Here is a 21,022-nt window from a genome sequence, read left to right on the forward strand (position 1 = left end):
GAGGATACTGGAATCACAGGACTCTGTGGCTATCATATGCGGGGCTCAGCTGTGAAAGGTAAGTGCTACTACCCGGACAAGCTAGCTTGGCAAAATGGTCATCAGCGCTTCAGTAGTAGTAAGATGGCGGCGAGACTTCTTAACTTCTGAAAGCGTTTCAAGGTGTCTAATTAAATTGCAAACTTCTAAACCTATGAGCCTTTGAAAAACTGAGATGGAACATTCATTTTTTTCCTATTGTTTAAAAAGTATTTTTGAACCACAAGGGGTTGCTATATACACAGCGCAACCTTAGTACCTCAGTGAAATTTATTCAAAATGAAAACGGTCCAGAATGGCATGAACATGAGTTTTAGCACCACCTAATGTCTATATATTCCCACTGCTGTTTGTAGGCTTACCAAGAAAACCTTTAAAAATCGTGAGTTTATCAAAATACGTACTGCTACGGTGTACCTTGAATGCCCTGATTTTGTTTCCACCAAGATCGTTTCCCTCTTAAACATGCTGTGATTTTAAGAGTCAAATTGATGATGTAACTGCAGTTTGACAGCCTACTTGCCCAGGACACACCACAGGAAGTGGTGCCCCGACGACCTAGATAGTTCAAGGATCTATGAACTGTGAACCGTGTGAACTGGCAGGATGACGGATTTTCTCTTCTGGTTCTCTACGGCTCCCTCTAGTGGTATGGAGACAAAAGCGAGCTGTTCTGCTGGGCGTTATTGGGTTGAAGGTAAAACTCAAAGCAGGGTCTTTGACCTTTTTTCAACTTTGGGGTGGAGTTGATTCTCTTTGAAGGCGAGGAGTCACTGCAGTTATTCATTGGAGTAAAGTACAGGTCTGATTTTCAAGGTTGGGTTGACCAAGGTTTATTTAAAAAAGAACTAGAAAAAACGGTAAAAAGGGCAGCTTGGCATGGGCTTTAGCACCACCCAATGTCCGTCTGTGCATACCTCTATAAGCTTCCCCAAATAAGTGCAAGCCCGTTTAAAGCCTTAAGCTTTTGAAAATACGTTCTGATATGGTGTACCTTGAATGCCTCTTTTTGGAGAACGTTTCCCTCTTGAACACGTTATGTTTTGTGAGTCAACTTGATGTTTTAACTGCAGTATTACGACACCTTATACAGGAAAACAACGGCGACCAGATAATGAAGGTGTTGTATTTTAGTCAGATTAGAAGACTTCTACTATTGGTAACCATGGGAAACGGTACTGTTTCATGCGGGGGTAGCAGATCCTAACCCCAAAAAAACAGCTTGAGAGGGATGGGCACTGCCAGGCTGTACTTTCCCAAGACGGGATCAGTGTACCTTGAACTGTGTAAACTGGCAGGAGGCTGTATCTTCCTTTCTGGTTCTCTACGGCTCCCTCTAGTGACACGGAGGCTAAAGCGAGGTGTCTCGCTGTGCGTTATGCGGGTGCAGATAAAACGCAAACTGCGGGCCTTTCCCTTTAAACGCCGCTATCGTGTTTTTCCACCCTTGTAGGCGCTGGCGCACCTCCTTCCTGAATCCCCGAGTAACGATCGTATACAAAAACGGGTTGCAAAGAGAGTTGATCGGATAAAAAATAATGAGGAGGATCTTGGAGTGCGACACGGTGATTAAGGGCTTGCGCGCGGCGGCGGAGATAGCAAAAAAAGAGATCGGCGCCGTGCACAGGAAATCGGTAAAAACCAGCACCGCCATCCGTTTAGCGAGCTTAGCATCGCCGCGACGGTCGGCGGGTGCCGGGTGCCCAACGCTCCGGTAAATACAAACGTAGCACAAACACACGGCGAGGAAAGCCGCCACGTTCAGCGAGAGCACGGTTAGCACGTAAGCTCGAGACGACCACGCCTCTACGTCCATCGGGAGGCAAACGGCGACCTTGCCGTAGCTGCTGACGCCCACTAGGGGCAGCAGAGCCACCAGAGTAGAGAAAACCCACCCTATCGCCATGACGACCGCCACCTGCCGCACGGTGAGACGCTTATTCCGATCCATAGCGTTAGCGATGGTGTGCCAGCGCTCTACGCTAATCACCGTTAGCGTGTAGACGGAAAGCTCGCTGGAGAACATGCTAAGGAAGCCCGAGAGGTCGCACCCGGGGCCCGTTTGCCAATCGGCGGCGTGGTTGTAGTATTCTCCCCGGGAGATGCCGTCCGTGCCGGCGAGCAGCGTCAGGTAGAGGCCCATGCACAAGTCGGCTAACGCTAGGTTGCAAATCAGGAAGCGGGAGATGGTGAGTTTGGAGCGGGAGAGCAATAGCGCCCCCAAAACGGTCAGGTTGGCCAGGACGGTGCAGCCGGCGATCAACCAGGTGGCGTCCCCTAAGACGGGGCCCAAAAGGTCCTCGCAGGGGTTGAAGTCGTCGTCTTTGGGGGTGCAGTTGATTTTGGCGTTGCTCGGGCACAGATGTTCCAGTTGCGGGTTTTTGGCGTAGAGGGCCGGGTCCCGACCGTACGTGCTGCCAGAGAGTTCAGTTGATGGTCATTCACATTTCTCGATTCGTCTTGTTTTTCTTTCATTTTACTTACTGGATGAATATTTGAATACTTCTAATGATTTCTCTCATCATAAACATATTGTGTTAGAGGCACTGGAAAGCTCACCCAACAGCGGTTGCCCGAAACTACCTCTTAAAATCATTCTGAGCATTTATGTTCAGCAATAAAATATATATTTTCTATAGAAGTAGTAGCACCAGAGAAGTTGCTCGACACCACTTGTTATGTAGCTCACAAGAAAATATTTGGATTTTCTGCAGAAGTAGTCACACTTGGTCGTTTCTCCCCTGTCCCGCTCTGTTAAGTGTGTAAGGCAGTCGCTTTACACTAAAAGATTGTAAGCATTTATGATCCTCATGAGAATATTTCTTGATTTTCTATAGAGGTAGTGGCATAACTTGGTCGTGTCTCCCCTCTACGTCTCTGTAATATGTGCGAAGAACTGGAAAGCTCACTCACCAGTCGCTCGCCACTTCTTGTTAAAAAGATTCGAAGCATTTATGTTCCTCATGAGAATATTTTTTGATTTTCTATGGAGGTAGTGGCATAACTTGGTCGTGTCTCCCCTCTACCTCTCCGTAATGTGCGAAATGCACTGGAGAAGTCGCTTAACACTACTTGTAAGAGGCTCACTAAATATTCAGATTTTCTGCAGAAGTAGACAAGCAATTTGGTTGCGTCTCCCCCCTCTCTCTCTGTAATGTGTGTGAGGCACTGGAGAGCTTACTCGTCACCAGTCGCTCAACACTTCTTGTTAAAAAGATTCGAAGCATTTATGTTTCTCATGAATGAATATAGATTTTCTATAGAGGTAGTTGCACACCTTGGTCGTTTCTCCACTCTACCGCTTCATAATGTGCGTAAGGCACTGGAGAGCAAGAGCTAGGCTCAACATTGTTTTAAGTAAATAATTTGAAGCATTTATGTTCCTCATTACAATATATTTAGATCTTTTTTTTTTTTTTAGAAGTAGTAGCACAACTTTGTGGTGTCTCCATCTACCTCTCCGTTAATGTGCGGGATACACCAGAGCAGTTGCTCAACACCACTTGTTATGTAACTCACAAGAAAATATTTGGATTTTCTGCAGAAGTAGTCAGACTTGGTCGTTTCTCCTCTCTCCCTCTCTGTTATGTGTGTAAGGCAGTCGCTTAACACCAAAAGATTCTAAGCATTTATGTTCCTCATTACAACTTGGTCGTGTGTCCCCTTACCTCTCTGTAATATGTGCGAGTCACTGGAAAGCTCACTCACCACCTGCTTGCCACTTCTTGTTAAAAAGATTCTAAGATTCTCAAGAGGAACATAAATGCTATCTTGATTTTCCATAGAGGTACTAGCACGACTTGGTCGTGTCTCCCCTCTACCTCTCTGTAATATGTGCGAGGCACTGGAGAGCTCACTCATCAGTAGTCGCTCAACACTTCTTGTTAAAAAGATTCTAAGCATTTATATTTCTCATTAGAATATATCTTGATTTTCTACAGTATAGAGGTAGTAGCACAACCTGGTCGTGTCAACTCTCTACCTCTTTGTAATGTGCGTAAGGCACTGGAGACCAAAGTAAACACCAGTCGCCCAACATTGGTTGTTATAGAGAAATAATTGGAAGCATTTATGTTCCTCATTAAAATATATTGAATGCTTTTTTCTAGAAGTAGTAGCACAACTTGGTCGTGTCTCCTCTAAAACAAAATACATCAATAAATACTGTGGAAAATGAGTAACCAAAGCTAGAAGTTTTCAATCCCTCTTGGCAGCCATTTTGTGATTTTTTTTCTATGTTACGAATAATCATTTAAATAAATTACACGCTTATTTTTAAAACTGTGAATTTTAAATGTTTTTCAAAACAATTTAAATAAACGACAAAATATTATATATATAAAAAAACAAACCTATAAAACCATTTTTTTTTTTACAATATATAGGAAAATATTTAAAACATGATCAACATATAGATTAGGTCATTCAAAATTGTTTTTTGCGACTAATATTTCCTCAAATAAGGTACACACTTATCTTTACAAGTATATGGATATTTTTAAATAAATGACAAAATTTTACGTATCAAAAAGAAAAAATTTAACAAATAATCAATTGGATTTGTTATTTTGAGTTTTTTATGGTCTGCGACTAATAATTTCCTCATTGTAAACTCATCTTTCAAGTTGTAGATTTGAGATATTTTTAAATGAAACAAATATTTAAAAAAATATCAAAAATATAATAAAAATGATTAAAAAACGAAAAAAAAAATGCTTAAATTGTAATAAATGAGAAAAAAATGAAAAGGTAACAAATTGGTCATTTAAAATGTATTTCCTGTGTTACTTTTTATTCATCAAATATATTTCAAACATTAATCCGTAGATATCAATTATAAGAAAATATTACCAAATAAATAGCTATTCAATAGTTTCTGAACAAATCATAAAATTGTAAACGTAATCTTATTTTATATACTATGTACAATGGCTTGCGAAACTATTTGGACCCCTTGAACTTTGTGACCTTTTGCCACATTTAAGACTTCAAACGGATTCCAGTTATCATTGTTATTCATTTAGATCAACATTGAATCATTCAGAGATCCTCACTGAACTTCTGGACAGAGTTTGCTGCACTGACAGTAAAGGGGCTGAATCATTTTGCACACCCGCTTTTTCGTTTTTTATTTGTTAAAAAAGTTTAAAATGTCCTGTAAAGTGTGTTCCACTTTCGGATTGTGTACCACTTATTGTTGATGCTTCACAAGAAATTACAGTTTTATATCTTTATGTTTGAAGTCTGAAATGTAGCCAAAGCTCAAAGGTGCCAAATAGTCTCGCACGCCACTGTACATAAACATTCATTCATGATGTATTCTTTTTCTTATTTTTCCCTCTTTTGAAAATCACTATTGCTATATATATTTGTTTCCCAATTGAAAACCCAAAAAACTATACTTAAAATCAATCTGACATGATGGCAAGTCATTTCTCTCATTTTGATGATTCATTTTCAGATTGCATGATCATTATTTAAAAGAAGAGTATAATCATGCACAAGTGTTTTCTTTCTATTTTTTTTACAATGTCAATGATTTGAATTTGAAAAACCTACCTGTAGAACCAATCACAGTACGGTGAGGGATTCTCCAGGGCTTCCTGTCTGCAAACAGCAAACCTGGCTTCATATTACCCATATCGATCTTCACACATGCGAATAGTTTACCTGTGTTTGCTGTACCACATTCGGAAAGCGCAACATTGGCTAGCGTAGGTTAGCTCGGCCTCGGCGAGCTGCACCAAACTGTCGATGGGAGGGAGGCGTTTGAGGGCGAACGCCGACGTTGCTCGAAGGCGCTTCACCTGCTCCAAACCTTTGCGGGGAAGCGAGCTCAAAGCCGTGAAGGACACGTCCCTGGAGCACGAATACATCATTTGTGACGTCTGCCGTTGTGTAATACTTTCTGGATGGACGTACTTGGGTTTGAACCCGGGTATATACGATAATATAATAGCTAAATATGACGTCAACGTTATTCATCTTTAACCCCCTAACCCTTACCCCTAACACTAAAGCCTAAACTTAATCCTAACCCCCTTACTTTAACACTAAACCCTAAACTGCCGCTAATCCCTGCCCAAACCCCTCACCATCAACTGTAACCCTAATCCTAACCACTTTACCCTAACTCCGAACATAGATAGATAGACACTTTATTCATCCCCGAAGGGAAATTCACACTTCCAGCAGTCTCCTTTGTTGTTTATTAACAAATTAACAGGATGGCCTCGGGGTGCTGTGTTGTAGTTTAGCAACAGCGGAGTGGATGACGTCACACGCTAGGCCAAAAGTTTGACGTCCCTCCAGCAGATGGAAATTGTGCCCAGGGTTACACCACCTCGCGTTCACGTAGATAGCGAGTCCACCTCCTCTCCGCTTCCCGCAGGCTTTTGGGTCTCTGTCCCTAACAGCGCTGAAGCTGGATAGCTCCGTGTATCTCCGGATAGCTCTGGGTAGCTCCACGTTTCCGTAAAACACAGCAAACTGCACTCCCTGTACGCTTTCATGTTTTTCACCAGCACAGCCAGTTCGTCAGTCTTATTCGGTAGAGAGTTCACATTTACCATGATTACAGACGGTACCGAAGACTTATAACGCCGCTAGCCGCTTAGCTTTAGCTCCGGCACTGAATCCGCCATAGGGCCCTCTCACCACGCCGCCACGAGAATTCTTCAGGGAAGAAGTTGATTCCTCAAATAAACGCATTTTTGTGCGCTAAAACCCATAACGATAGGATACAAAGTAATCCAAAGTGTAGTTATCAAACGAAACGAAAAACACCTAAGATAGAAGAAGACACTTAAAACAATAAATCACAAAAATTGCGAAATAGCACGGAGCTGCTGCAAAGGCTGCCGCTTGCGGCGGCACCGCTTTGATGAACCCTAATAATGACCCCAAACCTCCCCTAATTCTAGCTCAGTGGTTCTCAAATAGTGGGGCGGGTCCCTCCTGGGGGCGTGTGAGGTTTGATAATCTTTTTTTTTTTTTTTTAAACTTTCCAAAGAATCAAGTGCAATTGCACCTCCACTACACTAGGGAGCAGTGGCGCTCCATTGGCAGTGTTTTGTTTGCATTTAACCTCTACGAGTCCACGCTGCACATATAACACAGTGTATAAGCATTTCATATTAGACCCTTGAGTGACCCCATGAAAAAAATAATAATTTCTTGGAGGGGCGTGTGAGGATTACTTCTTCTTCTGAGGGAGGGGGATGACAGAAATTGAGAAGCACTGCTCTAACCACTAATCTTTACCCCCTAAACCTAACCCTAACCCCTAATACGTAAACCTCCCCTAACATCACCCTCTTACCATAAAACTAAAGCACGTGTCTTCCTCGATACATATATTCCACCTGTCTCACCCTTACCATTACTGCTTAGGCGCCCCCTGGCGGCCGTTGGAAAAAAATGCAAACATTAGCCCCATCATTGCATAAGCCACAAGGTTGAAAGCTTGTGCAAAAGTCACTGCTTATATAGTCCGGAATTTACGGTACGTTTGTCATGAGAATATATTTTGATATTCTATAGAAGTAGTAGCACAACTTGGTCCTTGTCTCCTCTTCTCCTGTCTTTAATGTGCAAAAGATCTTGGCCATTACGAGTTGTACACAAAATTAGTTTTTCAAACTCACAGAAAAAGCGGGCCCCGGGCGCCCTCAAAAGCGTCTTCTGGGATGTTGCGCAGATTTCTGTTGTGTTTTAAATCTCTGTAAATGTAGAAAAAGAGTGACACATAAGGAGTATGGGAACATTTTGCCCAATACATTTTTCATTCTACTTTTTTTACTCAAAAAGTTCCCATTGAAGTAAAGTAAAAATAAGACATCAAAGACGAATTCATTTTTTAAGATTTTGCTTAATAATACAAAAAATAATATAATTCTAAATAATAATAATAATTATAATAAGGAACAATTTTGAGATTTTAAATGAGCAGAATTTTCTATAAAAACAAATTTGCCTGTTTTCAAGACGGTGAAAAATGTATTAACTTTTTTTTCTTTTTTTTATCTTTTTGTTTTGTAAAGAAAAGTAAGATTTACAATAATAATGTTTGTATTATATCTTACTTAAATATAGAAAACTAATAATACAGTTCAAGATAATTTCTAAAAAAAAAGAAAAACAGAGTAAAAAAATCAATAATACTATGTGCAATTACAATACAAAAATTCTCACCCGATTTAGCAGAAATGTTGCATATTTTACTCTAATTGTTTGGAATGTACTTAAATGTAGTAAAACATATTGATAAGAAGATTACAAAGAAACAGTAAAATAAAAAATAAGCTAAAAAAATTTGAAAGGTAGTAATAACAATAAACATTATTATTTTTTTTAACCTTCTTGTAAATTCAGTTTTGAATGGATTTAAAGCCTTAAATCAGTAGTTTTCAAATAGGAGGGCGGGCTTCCCTTTGGGGGCTCTGTTTGACCTTTTTGAAGTTTTTTTTAAACTATCCTAGAATAAAGTGTAATTGCACCTCCACTACACTAGGGGGCAGTAGTACTCTCACTTGCAAGAGGTTTTCTGAGAGGAAATAATTGAGAAGCATTGCTTTAAATAATCAATTAAAATAAATGATACGTCAAAAATAAATAAAAATGTTAAAAACATAATGAATCAATAAATAATAGTTAAAAAAAATCCAGGCAGATATCAGCTAAAAATCATTCTTAATTTTTCTTTTACCAGCTGTTAAATTCTAAAGTATTTCCAGTGATCCGAATGGATTACAAATCATTGGATATGATGATATAAATATTTGTTTAGCATATCTTTTTGCCCCATTCAGTATGCTATGCAAATTCCAAGTCGACAAAAACATGAAGCGTATCCTCATCGGCATCTACAAGGGCGAGGAAACAACGGTACATACCGTCTTTGTTTAGTCTTTGCCTACCCTTTGTTTGCTCTATTTCACGATTAGAAACTCGGAGCACTCGTAATTAAATCGAAAGACGGGCCTTTAGTGCGTGAAAATCGTAAAAACTCACAAATCGCCGATGAAGGTTCCGTTGAAGGCGTGCGGTTTGATTTCCTTGAAACCGCTTCCGACCAAGCTTCTGTCAAGGTCAACATTGACTCTTGAGAATAGGATAGAATCATGAAAACTGTTTCTAAGACTTCGACTCACATGTCACTGGTTTCATTGGTCATCCCGTTGAAGGAGTTAGCCGGGATGTTTTCGATAGCCATGTTGGCTTGCAGTTTTCTGCAGAATTGGGTCCATAAATATGAATTTTCGACTTTTTGGGCTGAAATCATGTGACTTACAGGCTGAACGGGAAAGCCAAGGAGGAGATTGTGGACAAATCTGGGAAGTGTGTCACCCCGGTGCCAAAAATGTACCTGTAAAAAATGCGATTAAAGACATCAGTAGAATACATCGTAAAAAGAACTTTATCTCATGTACAATTCAATCTGATTCGCTTGAATTTTCTTCCCTCGGCTCGGCTGTTTGCTTTAACTCACTTTCTTACCCTTTTAGCCTTTTTTCCCGAGTATTAAGCTTGGGAAGCATATTCCATTTACATTTTTTTAGATTCATGCTTTTCTGATTTTTTTTTTGCTTTTTTTTTTTTTTTTAGTTACAATATCTGTTTTTTCTGTTTTCAACATATTTAATTTCTCGTTTCAATTTCTTTATAAACACATGTACGCATTTTTAAAAAAATGTTTTTGCAGTGTTTCTTTAGTGTTTCTTAATTTCGTTTTTCCCCTTCCAAAAATGGAATTTCCCATTTTAAATCCATCCATCCATCCATCCATCCCTTATCTGCACCACTTATCCTCAGTAGGGTCGCGGGGGTGCTGGAGCTCATCCCAGCTATTTTCAAGTAGTGGGCAGGGGAAACCCTGAACTGGTTGCCAACTCACCCGCTCATTCACACCTAGGGACAATTTGGACCGGCCAATTAACCTGACATGCATGTTTTTGGAACGTACAAAAATACAAGTAATTATTTTCTTAAAACCTATTTTTTCCTGTTTTGGGATTCCCCCCCACTCCCTAGTTTTTTAAAAACACATTTGTTTTGTCTCATCTCATTAGCTGCCCCGCTTATCCTCAGTTGGGTCGCGGGGGTGCTGGAGCCCATCCCAGCAATCATCGGGCAGTGGGCAGGGGACACCCTGAACTGGTTTGCCAACCAATCGCAGGGCACACAGGGACAGATAACTCATTTGTTTTGTGTTTCAGAATATTCTTTCAAGTTTCTCCACATTTTTTTTTCCATTTTTTTTTCTCTTTTCCTAAATATTTTTTCTAGTTTTTCCAAATATTTATTTTCTGCTTTTGGAAATATTTTTCTGTTGTTTTGGAAATATTGTCTATTGTGCTGAAAAAGAAAATTCAAAAAAATAAACCATACAACTAGCCGAAATAACTAAGCCTTAAACATTTGAATTATGTCACAATTGCTTTTGTTAATAAATAATTATAATGTTTTAACCAAACAGTCTTAGTGTTAGGGAATAACTTGTCACATGAGGGGAAAAAGGGTATTTTTCTTTGTGAAATATTTGGCATTTCAATTATTTCCAATAAGGAATTTAATAAAAAATGATCTCCGTACAATTGAAAACCTACTGGACTTTTATATCTACAATTTCATTAAAAAGCAGCAACATTGTTTTTTTTCAAACAAACTTTTACTTTTTAAAAAAATATATATATATATTTTTGCTCATGCAAAGAGGCAAGAGCTTCAGGACCAACTAGAGTCTATTTGTGCACTCCACTGTTTAAACCGCTTTCCGCTTTTTTACTAACTGCCTCAAAACACAAATTTTAGGTGCTGGATAAATATTCAAGAAATCGAAAGAGGATATACTAACAAATGATTCAGATCAGGCAAATCGGTGAAGGCCCCTTTTTCGATGGTCCTCAGATTTTTAAGGTTTTTTAGAATGCTGCAAAGAGAGAAAGACACTCTGTTTTAGTGTTTTAGTAAATTGCCACATCAAAAAGTTAGCTTTACAAAAATAAATGACGTTACAGCTGAGGTGATTAAAAGTCTGAAGAAGCAACGTCATGTCATAAAAAACATCCATGCCAGCCCCTTGGATTCTTGTTGTTATTTTTCACTTTTATTACAGAAACTCCGAAAAAGGTCATAAAACAAAACGCTGCCACTCTTTAAGGAGGCCGTCTTGTGCGTGGTGAAGCGTGATCAGTTATGTGCACTCCCTAAAAAACAAGTGGGCTTGAATATGAAATGAAAAAGAAAGAAAAGACGAGAAAAACACGTTGTTTGCCTTGTTGAGCTTTTTTATATTTTCTTTCTATCCATCCACCCATCTATCTTTGTACCTATCCACCTTTCTCTTCCTCCCTACCTACCCCGCCTCTCTCTATATCTATCTATCTATCTAGCTTTCTAGCTATCTACTGCATCTATCTATCTATCTATCTATCTATCTATCTATCTATCTATCTATCTATCCATTTACCTAGCCAACCTACCTACCTCCCGAACCTCACTCACTACCTACCTATATAACTATCCACCTACCGACTTCCCTCTCCCTCCCTACTTCCCCCCCTCTCTATACCTCTCTATCTACCTATCCACCTACCGACTTCTCTCTCTCTCCCTCCCTACCTACCCCCCTCTCTATACCTATCTCCCTCCCTCCTTACCAATCTATCTCCCTCTCCCTCACTTCCTGCATACTCCTATCTATCTCTATATCTATATCTCTCTATCTAGCCAACCTACCCACCCCCTCTCACTCTCTCATATGTATATAACGTCTATACCTATCTACCACCATCCCTCACTCCCTCATTCCCTCCCTCCATACCTCTGTCCCTCCTTATCTCTCTCTCTCCCTCCGTAACTCTCTCTCCATACCTAACTATCTGCAGTATATATCTACCTATCCACCTACCCAACCTATCTACCTCCCTTTTTCACTCCATAGCTCTCTCTCTTTCTCTCTCTCTCTCTCTCTCTCTCTCTTTTTTTTCTCTCTTTTTCTCTCTCTTTCTCTCTCTCTCTCCCTCTCTTTTTCCCCCTCTCTCTCTTTCTCTCTCTCCCTCTCTCTCTTTCTTTCTTTCTCTCTTTCTTTCTCTCTTTCTTTCTTTCTCTCTCTCTTTCTTTCTGTGTCTTTCTCTCTTTCTCTCTCTCTTTCAAAATATGCATGCATGTGCATTAATCTTTATATATCCTCATATGCATTGATTTATACTCTTGTTTATACAGTATATTTTTCTTTATTTTTTTCCTTTTATTTATTGATCTTTTTATCCTTGTGTCACGAAACGGACCGGGAAGCAGGAAGTCGGAACTCATTTGCGTAGCCGATCTGTCACTTTAATTAAAAAATAAAAGTTGTCCAACACACAAACGGACCCAAAACAAAACAGGTTCAAAGGCAATCAAAATTACAAACTAGGCATTACACAGATCAAACAGGCATGAACGGGCCTTCATTAAGGTAAAGCAATGGTCTGGCAACAGGCAGTCCCAAAAGGAGCATTTAAGTACTCCAAAAGCAATCAGTCCAATGGGTCTCAGCCGGTGTCAAGGGGTGGGGCCAGCTGGGCGCCATGACAATCGTGCAGGACATGACACTATGATGTATACACACACACACACACACACACATTATATATATATATATATATATATATATATATATATATATATATATATACACACACACACATAATATACGTACATGTTTCGCAGGTTATGGATAGAAAAGAAAGCGTGACTCCGGATCCGTTTTGCTGTGCTATATTCAATTTTACTGCGACACAAACAGAAACATACATGTTAGGTTCATACAATAATTGAAAGATAATAATAATAATACAAATAATATAAATGTTAATCATGAATGGTCATTAAAGCTGTTCCCAATTATAATAACTCGGCCTTCTCGTTTTATTATTGTGCACTCATTTTTAGAGTCAATTCATTTGGATAACAATAACAGCTTGTTTATATCCTGCGGTGCGGCCATTTTGAGGCTGATGACATCACAAGCGGTATTAACACAGATGATAACCAATCACGGCTCAGCTTCAGAAAACAGGTGAGCTGTGATTGGTTGTGAACCATGATGTCATTTCTAACCAACAATTGCAGGCAAAATGGTTGCTAGTAAAAAAAATATTTTTATTTCATGCTGCTTACACTGCAAAAAAAATGTACTATTTTTGCTTAGTTGCAAAACATTTTTATGAGTTGGAGTTTTTTTTTATCTTGCCGTTGAACAAAATAAGAAAGAGATAGACAAAAAGTATGTATAATTATCTCATCTAGCTGATGGCGGAAATTTTTGCTTTTTTTTTAAGGAATATCTCTCAAAAGGTTTAGAAAAATACATACTGCTTGATAAGAAAAGTTTGCTTTTTAAGAGTTTTGAAGATTCCCAGAAAAAAACAAGGTTGCTTGATTTTAAGATAAAGAGAATAAATATTAATTTTTTCTTGAAAAAATAAGCTAAGAATATAGTAAAAATGAGAAATGAGGCTTAAAATAACAGATTTACTTTTTTTTCTTGATAATAATCTATTTATAAATTATTGGTAAAAACAAACATGTTAAGAATAATAAATATTTTCAGAAAAACAAGTACTAGTTTACTTTTTTTTGCTTAAAAACAAAGCTACATATATTTAAAAAAAATGCTTAAAATAAAAATTAAGGTATTCCCTTTTACTATTCCAAAATTTTGTAAAAATGTATAAATAATACATAAATTTAAAATATTTGGTAAAATAAGAAAATAAGCACACAATAAGAAGCACCATTTTAAAAATAATATTAGAAATTATTGGTAACATAAAATATGCTAAAATAATCCACATTTTCTGGAAAATCAAGTAAGCTGTTTTTTCTTTAGGAATTAATAAATGTGATAATCCTTCAAATGAGCAAAATTATCCAGCTAAAGATAGAACCTTTTGTTTATTTCAAGGAATATTCCCTACTTTATTTAGAAAAAAAAAATCTGTTTTTTATTTTAAATATATATTTTGTTTTTTTCCTGAAAAAATAACAACACTTTTCCTGTTTCAAGATGGTGAAAATAAGTATTCTTTTGAAACTTTCTTGAAAGAAAATACATTTTTGTATATGTGTCTTTTTTTCTTAAAAAATAAATAATAGAATTAAAATATTAATAAAAAGTAATAAAACTATTAAAATAATTGGTGGAATAAAAAAAATAAATCCAGCAAAATTACTGTAAAATGAGTAATAACGTACACATGTAGTAAAATAAAAAGCATGCTTAAAGTAATAATTTACGCATTTTTCTTTCTTTACCTTTCTTTTTTTTTAACGTAAATATTGTTAAAGTAATAAAATAAGAATGAAATATTGGAACTAAAAATATTTGGTAAAATTAGTAAAATACATATTGAATAAACAAAATGTTGTTTTGGTAAAATAAAAAATGTTGATAAAAATGTTGATAAAATAAAAAAATGGGCTAAAAAAAGTCAAACATTTCTGGTAAACCAAGTAAAAGGGTTTTGTACACTTTAATTACTACAATGGCTTTTCTATTTGTCAAGTTAAGTTTGTAGGCCTAATCTAGGTCAAAAGACCACATGAAAATATTAGATTGACGCCTTGGAAGGTAAACAGTGATTTGTCCCTGGCTATTTTGTTCTCTGATAGGAGCTTTCACTGACCTCTTTTCTCTATTGACTTTTATCATCTTATTCGCTTTTCTTTTCATGCATAATTGTACAAAATGCAGTCATAAATAACAGAAAATTATCATAGTGACCATTTGCAAGAGCTTACATTAATTTGATTTTGATCAGTTCTTTGAATGCATGAGTAGGAAGTTCTTCCAGGTCTAGATGTTCCAGAATTCTGGAAAATGTGCAAAACAAAACCAAGATTAATCTGGACTTCTCTTTTTTTCACTTCAAAATGAAATACAAATCTGAAAGGAAAATTTGAAGAAAAAAAAACACTTACATTTTGGTGACGTCACTCCCAGAAGCTATTTGAGTTCTATTACTGCAGTGTAAACTCGAATCCGAGCAACGGCAAATTTCCGGACACTTGAACGCCTCATAGGGGTCCACGAAGAAGATGCCGCACAAAGCAACCACAACCCAGAGCTTCTGGGGGGTCATTTGTGAAATCAAGACTTGCAACAAATCTCTTTGTAAATTCAAAAAAGATTTATATCCGAAGCTTAAGAAAAAGCTATAAATAAATACATCAATAAATACATAATGGTCGTCTTTCCTCCTTAAAATCGGCGGTGTTGCCTTCAAGAGCTCACGTGAATGTGAGTCGCCCGCCCACCCGGAGGAGATGCCTAAAAAGTGGAGTAGTTGTGACGGCGAGTGGGTGGGGAGCACGATAGCGCTTTCGCTATCTTTCTCTCGGGAATTAAACACAGAGAAATGACAAGTTAAAAGCTCGGAGTATCGCCTTAAATGTGCCTCCACAAATTCTTCAAAAGTCAAGATCACCGTTAGTACAATAGTAATTACTGTACTTGTTGATGTAATAGTCTATCATAAAAAAATCCATCGGAAAACCCTAAAGCACCAATGTGTATCTTATAGTTACCGTATTTTCCGCACTATAAGGCGCACATAAAATCTGATTTTTTAAAAAAACCTGACTATGCGCCTTATAATCCGGTGCGCCTTATATATGGATCAATATTGAATTACAAGGTCTCGCAACTTACGGTAAGCAGCCACCGACTCCATTTTTCGCGTAGAAGAAGAAGTGAGCTGTGCATACTGGGAAATATTAAACAACGATTCTCTTTTATTTGTGCGTTTGTATAAAGACCCTGAAATGGCTCCTATTAAGAGACACGCTTACAACGCAGAGTTTAAACTCAAGGCGATCAGTCACGCAGTAGAACACGGGAATAGAGCAGCAGCGAGAGAGTTCAACATTAATGAATCGAACACGAGAGTGGCTCGAGCCGGCAGAATTAAGAGTCCCCCTAGGATCTCGCTAACTGAACAATGGTTCCATGGGTGAATTATGTAAAACCCACTACAACGTTTTACATTTTACAGTTATTATGTTATTGCTTTACTGTTATTGTTTTGCACTTGTTGTCTTTGCACATTACGAGTGTCACTATATTGCGATTGCACTAAAGTTTAATTTACCATAACAGTATCAGATGTTTTTTTGCGTGTTGACTAAATGGAGGAAAAGTAAAATGTTATGCCTTGCTGTTGTTCAAAGATGTTAAAGATGTGTCTCTAAAATGCTTTACCTCAGAGAAAATAATAAAACGGCTGTTTATTCATTTTGGGAGTGAATGGAGTTGTGGAAAGCTTGTTTGTTATCTATTAATAAAGTTTGACAGACCTATCTGACTGTTTTGTTGACATTCCCTTTAGCGCGGCACCATCTAACGGTTGCATAACGTAACTACATCTTCTACTGTAGCCAAGTCAAGTTAAGTCACATTTATTTATGACGCCCTTAATCACAAAAATGTCTCGAAGGACTGCACAGGATTACAATTACAAAATTGCACAATTACCTGATCTTAAACCAGCATGCACTTATAGCGCCTTATAATGGGGTGCGCCTTATGTATGGAAAACGTTTAAAAATATATCATTCATTGAAGGTGTGCCTTATAGTGCGGAAAATACGGTACTCATAGTAAATACGTGTTTAATTTAAATAAAACACAATTGATTCAAACAATAAGCAAAACAGATGTGCTATCATAAGCATACACACACACACATATACATATATATATGTATGTATGTATGTATGTATGTATGTGTGTGTGTGTGTGTGTGTGTGTGTGTGTATGTATATAAATAGCGGCTGAATGGTTAGCGCATCTGTGGCACAGTTCTGAGTCATGGAATCAAATCCAGTTACCAGCATTCCTGTGCGGAGTTTGCATGTTCTCCCCGTGCTTGCGGGGGTTTCCTCCGGACACTCCAGTTACTTCCTGCATTCAAAAAACATGCACGCATTGGGCATCATTAGCTCAGGAGGAAGAGCGCTCGTCTTGGGAACAAAAGGTCCCAAGCGACTGGCTCGCAGCCAGTTCTAGGTGTCCCCTGCCCACTGCCTGAAGACAGCTGGGATGGGCTCCAGCACCCCCACGACCCTACTGAGGATGAGATAATGGATGGATATATATCTAGATTTTTTTGGGGGTGGGTTGCACTTGACGGCAACTCACTGCACCCAACTGAACCCTAGTCCCATGATTTAGGCATTTTTCAACTTTTTACCCCCACTGTTTCCATCTCTAGCCACTCTGTGCCACTTGGATGCGAGTTATGGATCATCATCGCTAGCTGCTATTGTTATTGTTAGCGGCTCCTACGGTGTCTTTCAGTTTCACTCACCTTTCACAACTGGTCATGCAACTTAAGGCCACCGAGGTTTCCCCAATGTTTCCTTCTCTAGTTACTCATTTTAGAATCTTAGTTATGGCTTGCTGGTATCTGTTATTGTTGTTGTGAGCTGCTCCTGCTTCGTCCTTCAGTGTCACTGGCTTTTGACGTCTAGTCATACAAGCGAACGTTGCCGATTGCATTTTCCACTTATTTACCCACTGTTTTCTTTTCTAGCCGCTCATGTAAGCCACTTGGCTACAGACAGCCGCTTGCCGCTATCCGCTATTCTAATTGTCAGTTTCTCCTGCTTCGTCCTTCAGTGCCACTCGCCTTCCACACCTGGTCATGCAAATGAATGTCAGCAAGTTCCGTGATTCAGGCATCTGATGCCTTATTACACAGTTTCCTTGTCTAGCCACTCGACTAAGACACATGGCTCAGGGATAGCTTTTGTTATTGTTTGTTGCTCTTGCTTCGCCATTTAGTGTCACTCGCTTTCCACAACAGGCAAACACACATTTTTGAGTTATTCAAGATTATTTGACTCTCTTCACTGTTTCCTTCTCCAGTCACTCATGTTACCTCTTGGCTGCAGGCTATGACTAGCCGCTAGCTGCTATTTTTTTAGCTGTAATGAGTAAAATAGTTATGTTTGTTCTTGCAATCTCTTATTGTACTTTTTAGTAGTTTCTCCCGCTAACCAGAAAGTTAGCCTCTTACACCAGCTCTGACAAACTCCAGCCATTGGCTCTTCTCAGCTACCCCGGGGGTATCAAGCAGGCTTGTTTTTTGTTGTCACTGACTTAAAGTTATCCTTGCTCAGGCAAGAAAATATGGATGTAGGCTCCCGAATTTTGCGAAATGGTATCCTTCGGGCCCCTGTAGTTTGTCCTCTGCAAACGCACACACTTCAGCTCCAATACAACAACCTTTCGGGGTAAATTGTTATACACTTTCACTTTAAATGTTATGAAAAAATAAAAACACAAATGCTTATTAATGACGCATTAACTCCCATAATAGAGGTTACGATCAAGATGACTTTTTTAGCGTGACCTAGTCGGCGGGGGGGAAAGATGACAGCCAACCGGGGGGTCTTTAGTCGTCTCTTCCTCTTGAAAACCACTCAAAAAAATAACAAGTTGACCCCGGGTGATAATGGACCCAAACGTAACATCAAACTCAACAAAACCTCCGTACTTGAATGATCGTAGAAAATAAAAATGAGGCTACGATGTTAGAGAAAAAAAATATGACATTAACTCAATTGCTGTGACACAGTTAAAATTGATCATTGACGTCAACAGACGTAATGGCTTTAAGAAAAAAAAGAAAGAGTTACTTAACCAAAATATAGAGCTGAGTTGTGTTTTTTTTCTTTCCGGAAATCCTTGAGGGGACTTTTATAAATAACCTGAATATCATGAACCGGAACAGAATCAGAACCCAAATGCGTGACGTTTCTCACGCAAGCGTTTTTATTTTACGGGAAATGGGGAGTCATGCACGTTAGGCAGCAGTCTGGCGTGGAATAATAGGAAGCCAGAGGCCGACGAGATCGATACCAATTGCTTGAGTAGATATCGGACGGATGGGGTCGATACCAAACAGGACAGGACAGACTATCGAAAATAAAAAAAGGACAGACTAGACGGGAACGAAACTGGAAACCGATATTAAACAGGACAAAATAAACAGGCACAATACCAGACAGGAAATACCAACAGAAAACAGGACCAAGTCAAAACCCACGTCTTGCGGGGCAGAGGTTCGTTGTCACTGACAAAGAAAGAGTGTGAACACTGAGCTTAAATAGACGGAAAGCCAATCCGTCAACGAGCTGCAGCTGGAACCACACGGGCGGGGCCAATTGGGCGCATGGCAACTGTGACACTGAAGTCATTTGAGTAAGGGCTGCCTGACTCCAAAGTGAAAACTGAAAAAAAAAAGCTTTATCATTGGCAAGAATTTTGCTCAATTTATTTCTGATGTTTCTTATTTTTAAATAGTATTATTATTTCACTAAAACAAACAAAGACAAGCAAACAAGTCAGTAGTATTGGGTAGTATTTTTTAGTAATATGGGTTAAAAATAGTTTTACATGAAGTATCATCTGCTAGGTAAAACACAATTGCCTATTTAAGAATGATTATCTTATTTCGTGAGAAAAACTAAAAATGAGAAAAATATATAATATTTTTCTGCCAAAAGGGTAAGAATATCTTTTTACGCTGTATTTAATCAAAATATTTGTTCTTAAATGTTGCAGTTCGATAACTGAAACATGCAAATCAAATCATAAACTAATATAAATCATATTTATTGCAGTGTATGTGTTTACAATTAGACCATTATTCAATTTGGCTTGATCAGGGTTAGGTAAACTACGGCTTGTGGGTCACAAACAGCTCATTGGGCTTTTCAATTGGACTTGCCAAACTAAAATAGTAAAAATATAATGATTTTATTAATACAAAATAAAAAATAAAAAACAAGAACAATCATTTGTTATTGTTTTGGTTACAATCTTGTTCCCAGTTCCCCTTTGTGTGTTTTCCCTCCATAAATACAATTTTTTCATAATATGTATCGTGTAAAAACTCAAACAATATATTTCCAATTGCTATATTTTCTGTAATCTGTTTATTTCTTTAATCATATAATCATTCACTTTTATCAAGATAGTTATCAAAATTGGCAAAAAATAAAACATAATATATGACTCTACCTTAATTGTAATCATGTTAAAACCAATTCATGAAATGGTCTATAAATAAATAAATGTAAAATGAAATACAACATGAGCATATAAACGTTTGCATGTATATTGAAAATAAATACATATTACCAAACTTGGATATATTTCATCTTCTTGCAGAGATGTTGGATCAAGACTAGTTATTGGCAGATACAAGAAAAAATCATATCAATCAACCACCCAACCACCCAACCACCCAACCAACCAACCAACCAACCAACCAACCAACCAACCAACCAACCAACCAACCAACCAACCAACCAACCAACCAACCAACCAACCAACCAACCAACCAACCAACCACCGACCAATCATTTTTTTTCTCCTGGATCTGCTCCTCCAAAGCTTTGATCAAGATTGCTGTGATCAGTTTTACAAATATAAACCTTATTTAATTTCTAAACTTTTTATCATAAAATTTTTGAAAAAAGCTGAAAACACTTATAAAATTTTTTCGCTACGGTTTCAACTATCATTTGGGCCACAGAAAACTGGTTATTGGGCTACAAATGGCCCTGAAGCTGTAGTTTGGACACGTTTGGATTCAAAGGTTTTTACTCATGACTGCCACCTTTGACTTAATGTGTAACTGCAGCTTCTGTTTCGATTGAGGGGTGTCAATCAGAAAATGAAATTCGATGACCACAACTTCTATCTTTCTCTCCCATGTTTGAGATGTCTTTATTGTTTCTTGTCACCTAATCTATTTGACCAGTAGAGGCTTGTCCCCAAAAATCCCTGTCACTTTACTGATATAAAGGTGATATATTTTTTTGGTCTTTTATATTGGATGCTGTCAGAATCCATTTTTATTCACTTATTGACACGATGACAATTTGCTGACCTTTCAGACTCCGACAGCATTTCTTTTTTGGTGTT

The 21,022-nt window shown here is 38.1% G+C and overlaps 1 protein-coding gene across 1 annotated transcript; it reads right to left on the minus strand.

Moving 5' to 3' along the window:
- Nucleotides 1-881: 881 nt before the first annotated feature.
- On the minus strand, nt 882-17,947 carry lhcgr (luteinizing hormone/choriogonadotropin receptor). The gene is made up of 11 exons (XM_088351408.1): nt 15,007-17,947; nt 14,827-14,898; nt 12,743-12,814; nt 10,895-10,969; nt 9,332-9,406; nt 9,192-9,269; nt 9,052-9,120; nt 7,686-7,760; nt 5,710-5,898; nt 5,599-5,646; nt 882-2,453 (listed from the first exon to the last, which is right to left on the minus strand). The coding sequence occupies exons 1-11, from the start codon at nt 15,165-15,167 to the stop codon at nt 1,391-1,393; spliced, it is 1,977 nt and encodes a 658-aa protein (XP_088207534.1). The 5' UTR covers nt 15,168-17,947; the 3' UTR covers nt 882-1,390.
- Nucleotides 17,948-21,022: the final 3,075 nt, after the last annotated feature.

Source organism: Urocampus carinirostris, chromosome 13 (genome assembly GCF_059441175.1).
Source record: "Urocampus carinirostris isolate Australia breed hairy pipefish chromosome 13, RoL_Ucar_1.0, whole genome shotgun sequence".
NCBI lineage: Eukaryota > Metazoa > Chordata > Actinopteri > Syngnathiformes > Syngnathidae > Urocampus > Urocampus carinirostris.

Excerpts from the sequence above, each read along its gene's own strand:
- lhcgr (XM_088351408.1), bottom strand. The coding sequence starts at position 15,167 with ATGACCCCCCAGAAGCTCTGGGTTGTGGTTGCTTTGTGCGGCATCTTC. Across the intron at positions 7,761-9,051 it reads GGAACCTTCATCGGCGATTT|AGATTTAAAACACAACAGAA; the intron begins GTGAGTTTTTAC and ends CTACATTTACAG. Across the intron at positions 2,454-5,598 it reads TACTGTGATTGGTTCTACAG|CACGTACGGTCGGGACCCGG; the intron begins GTAGGTTTTTCA and ends ACTCTCTGGCAG.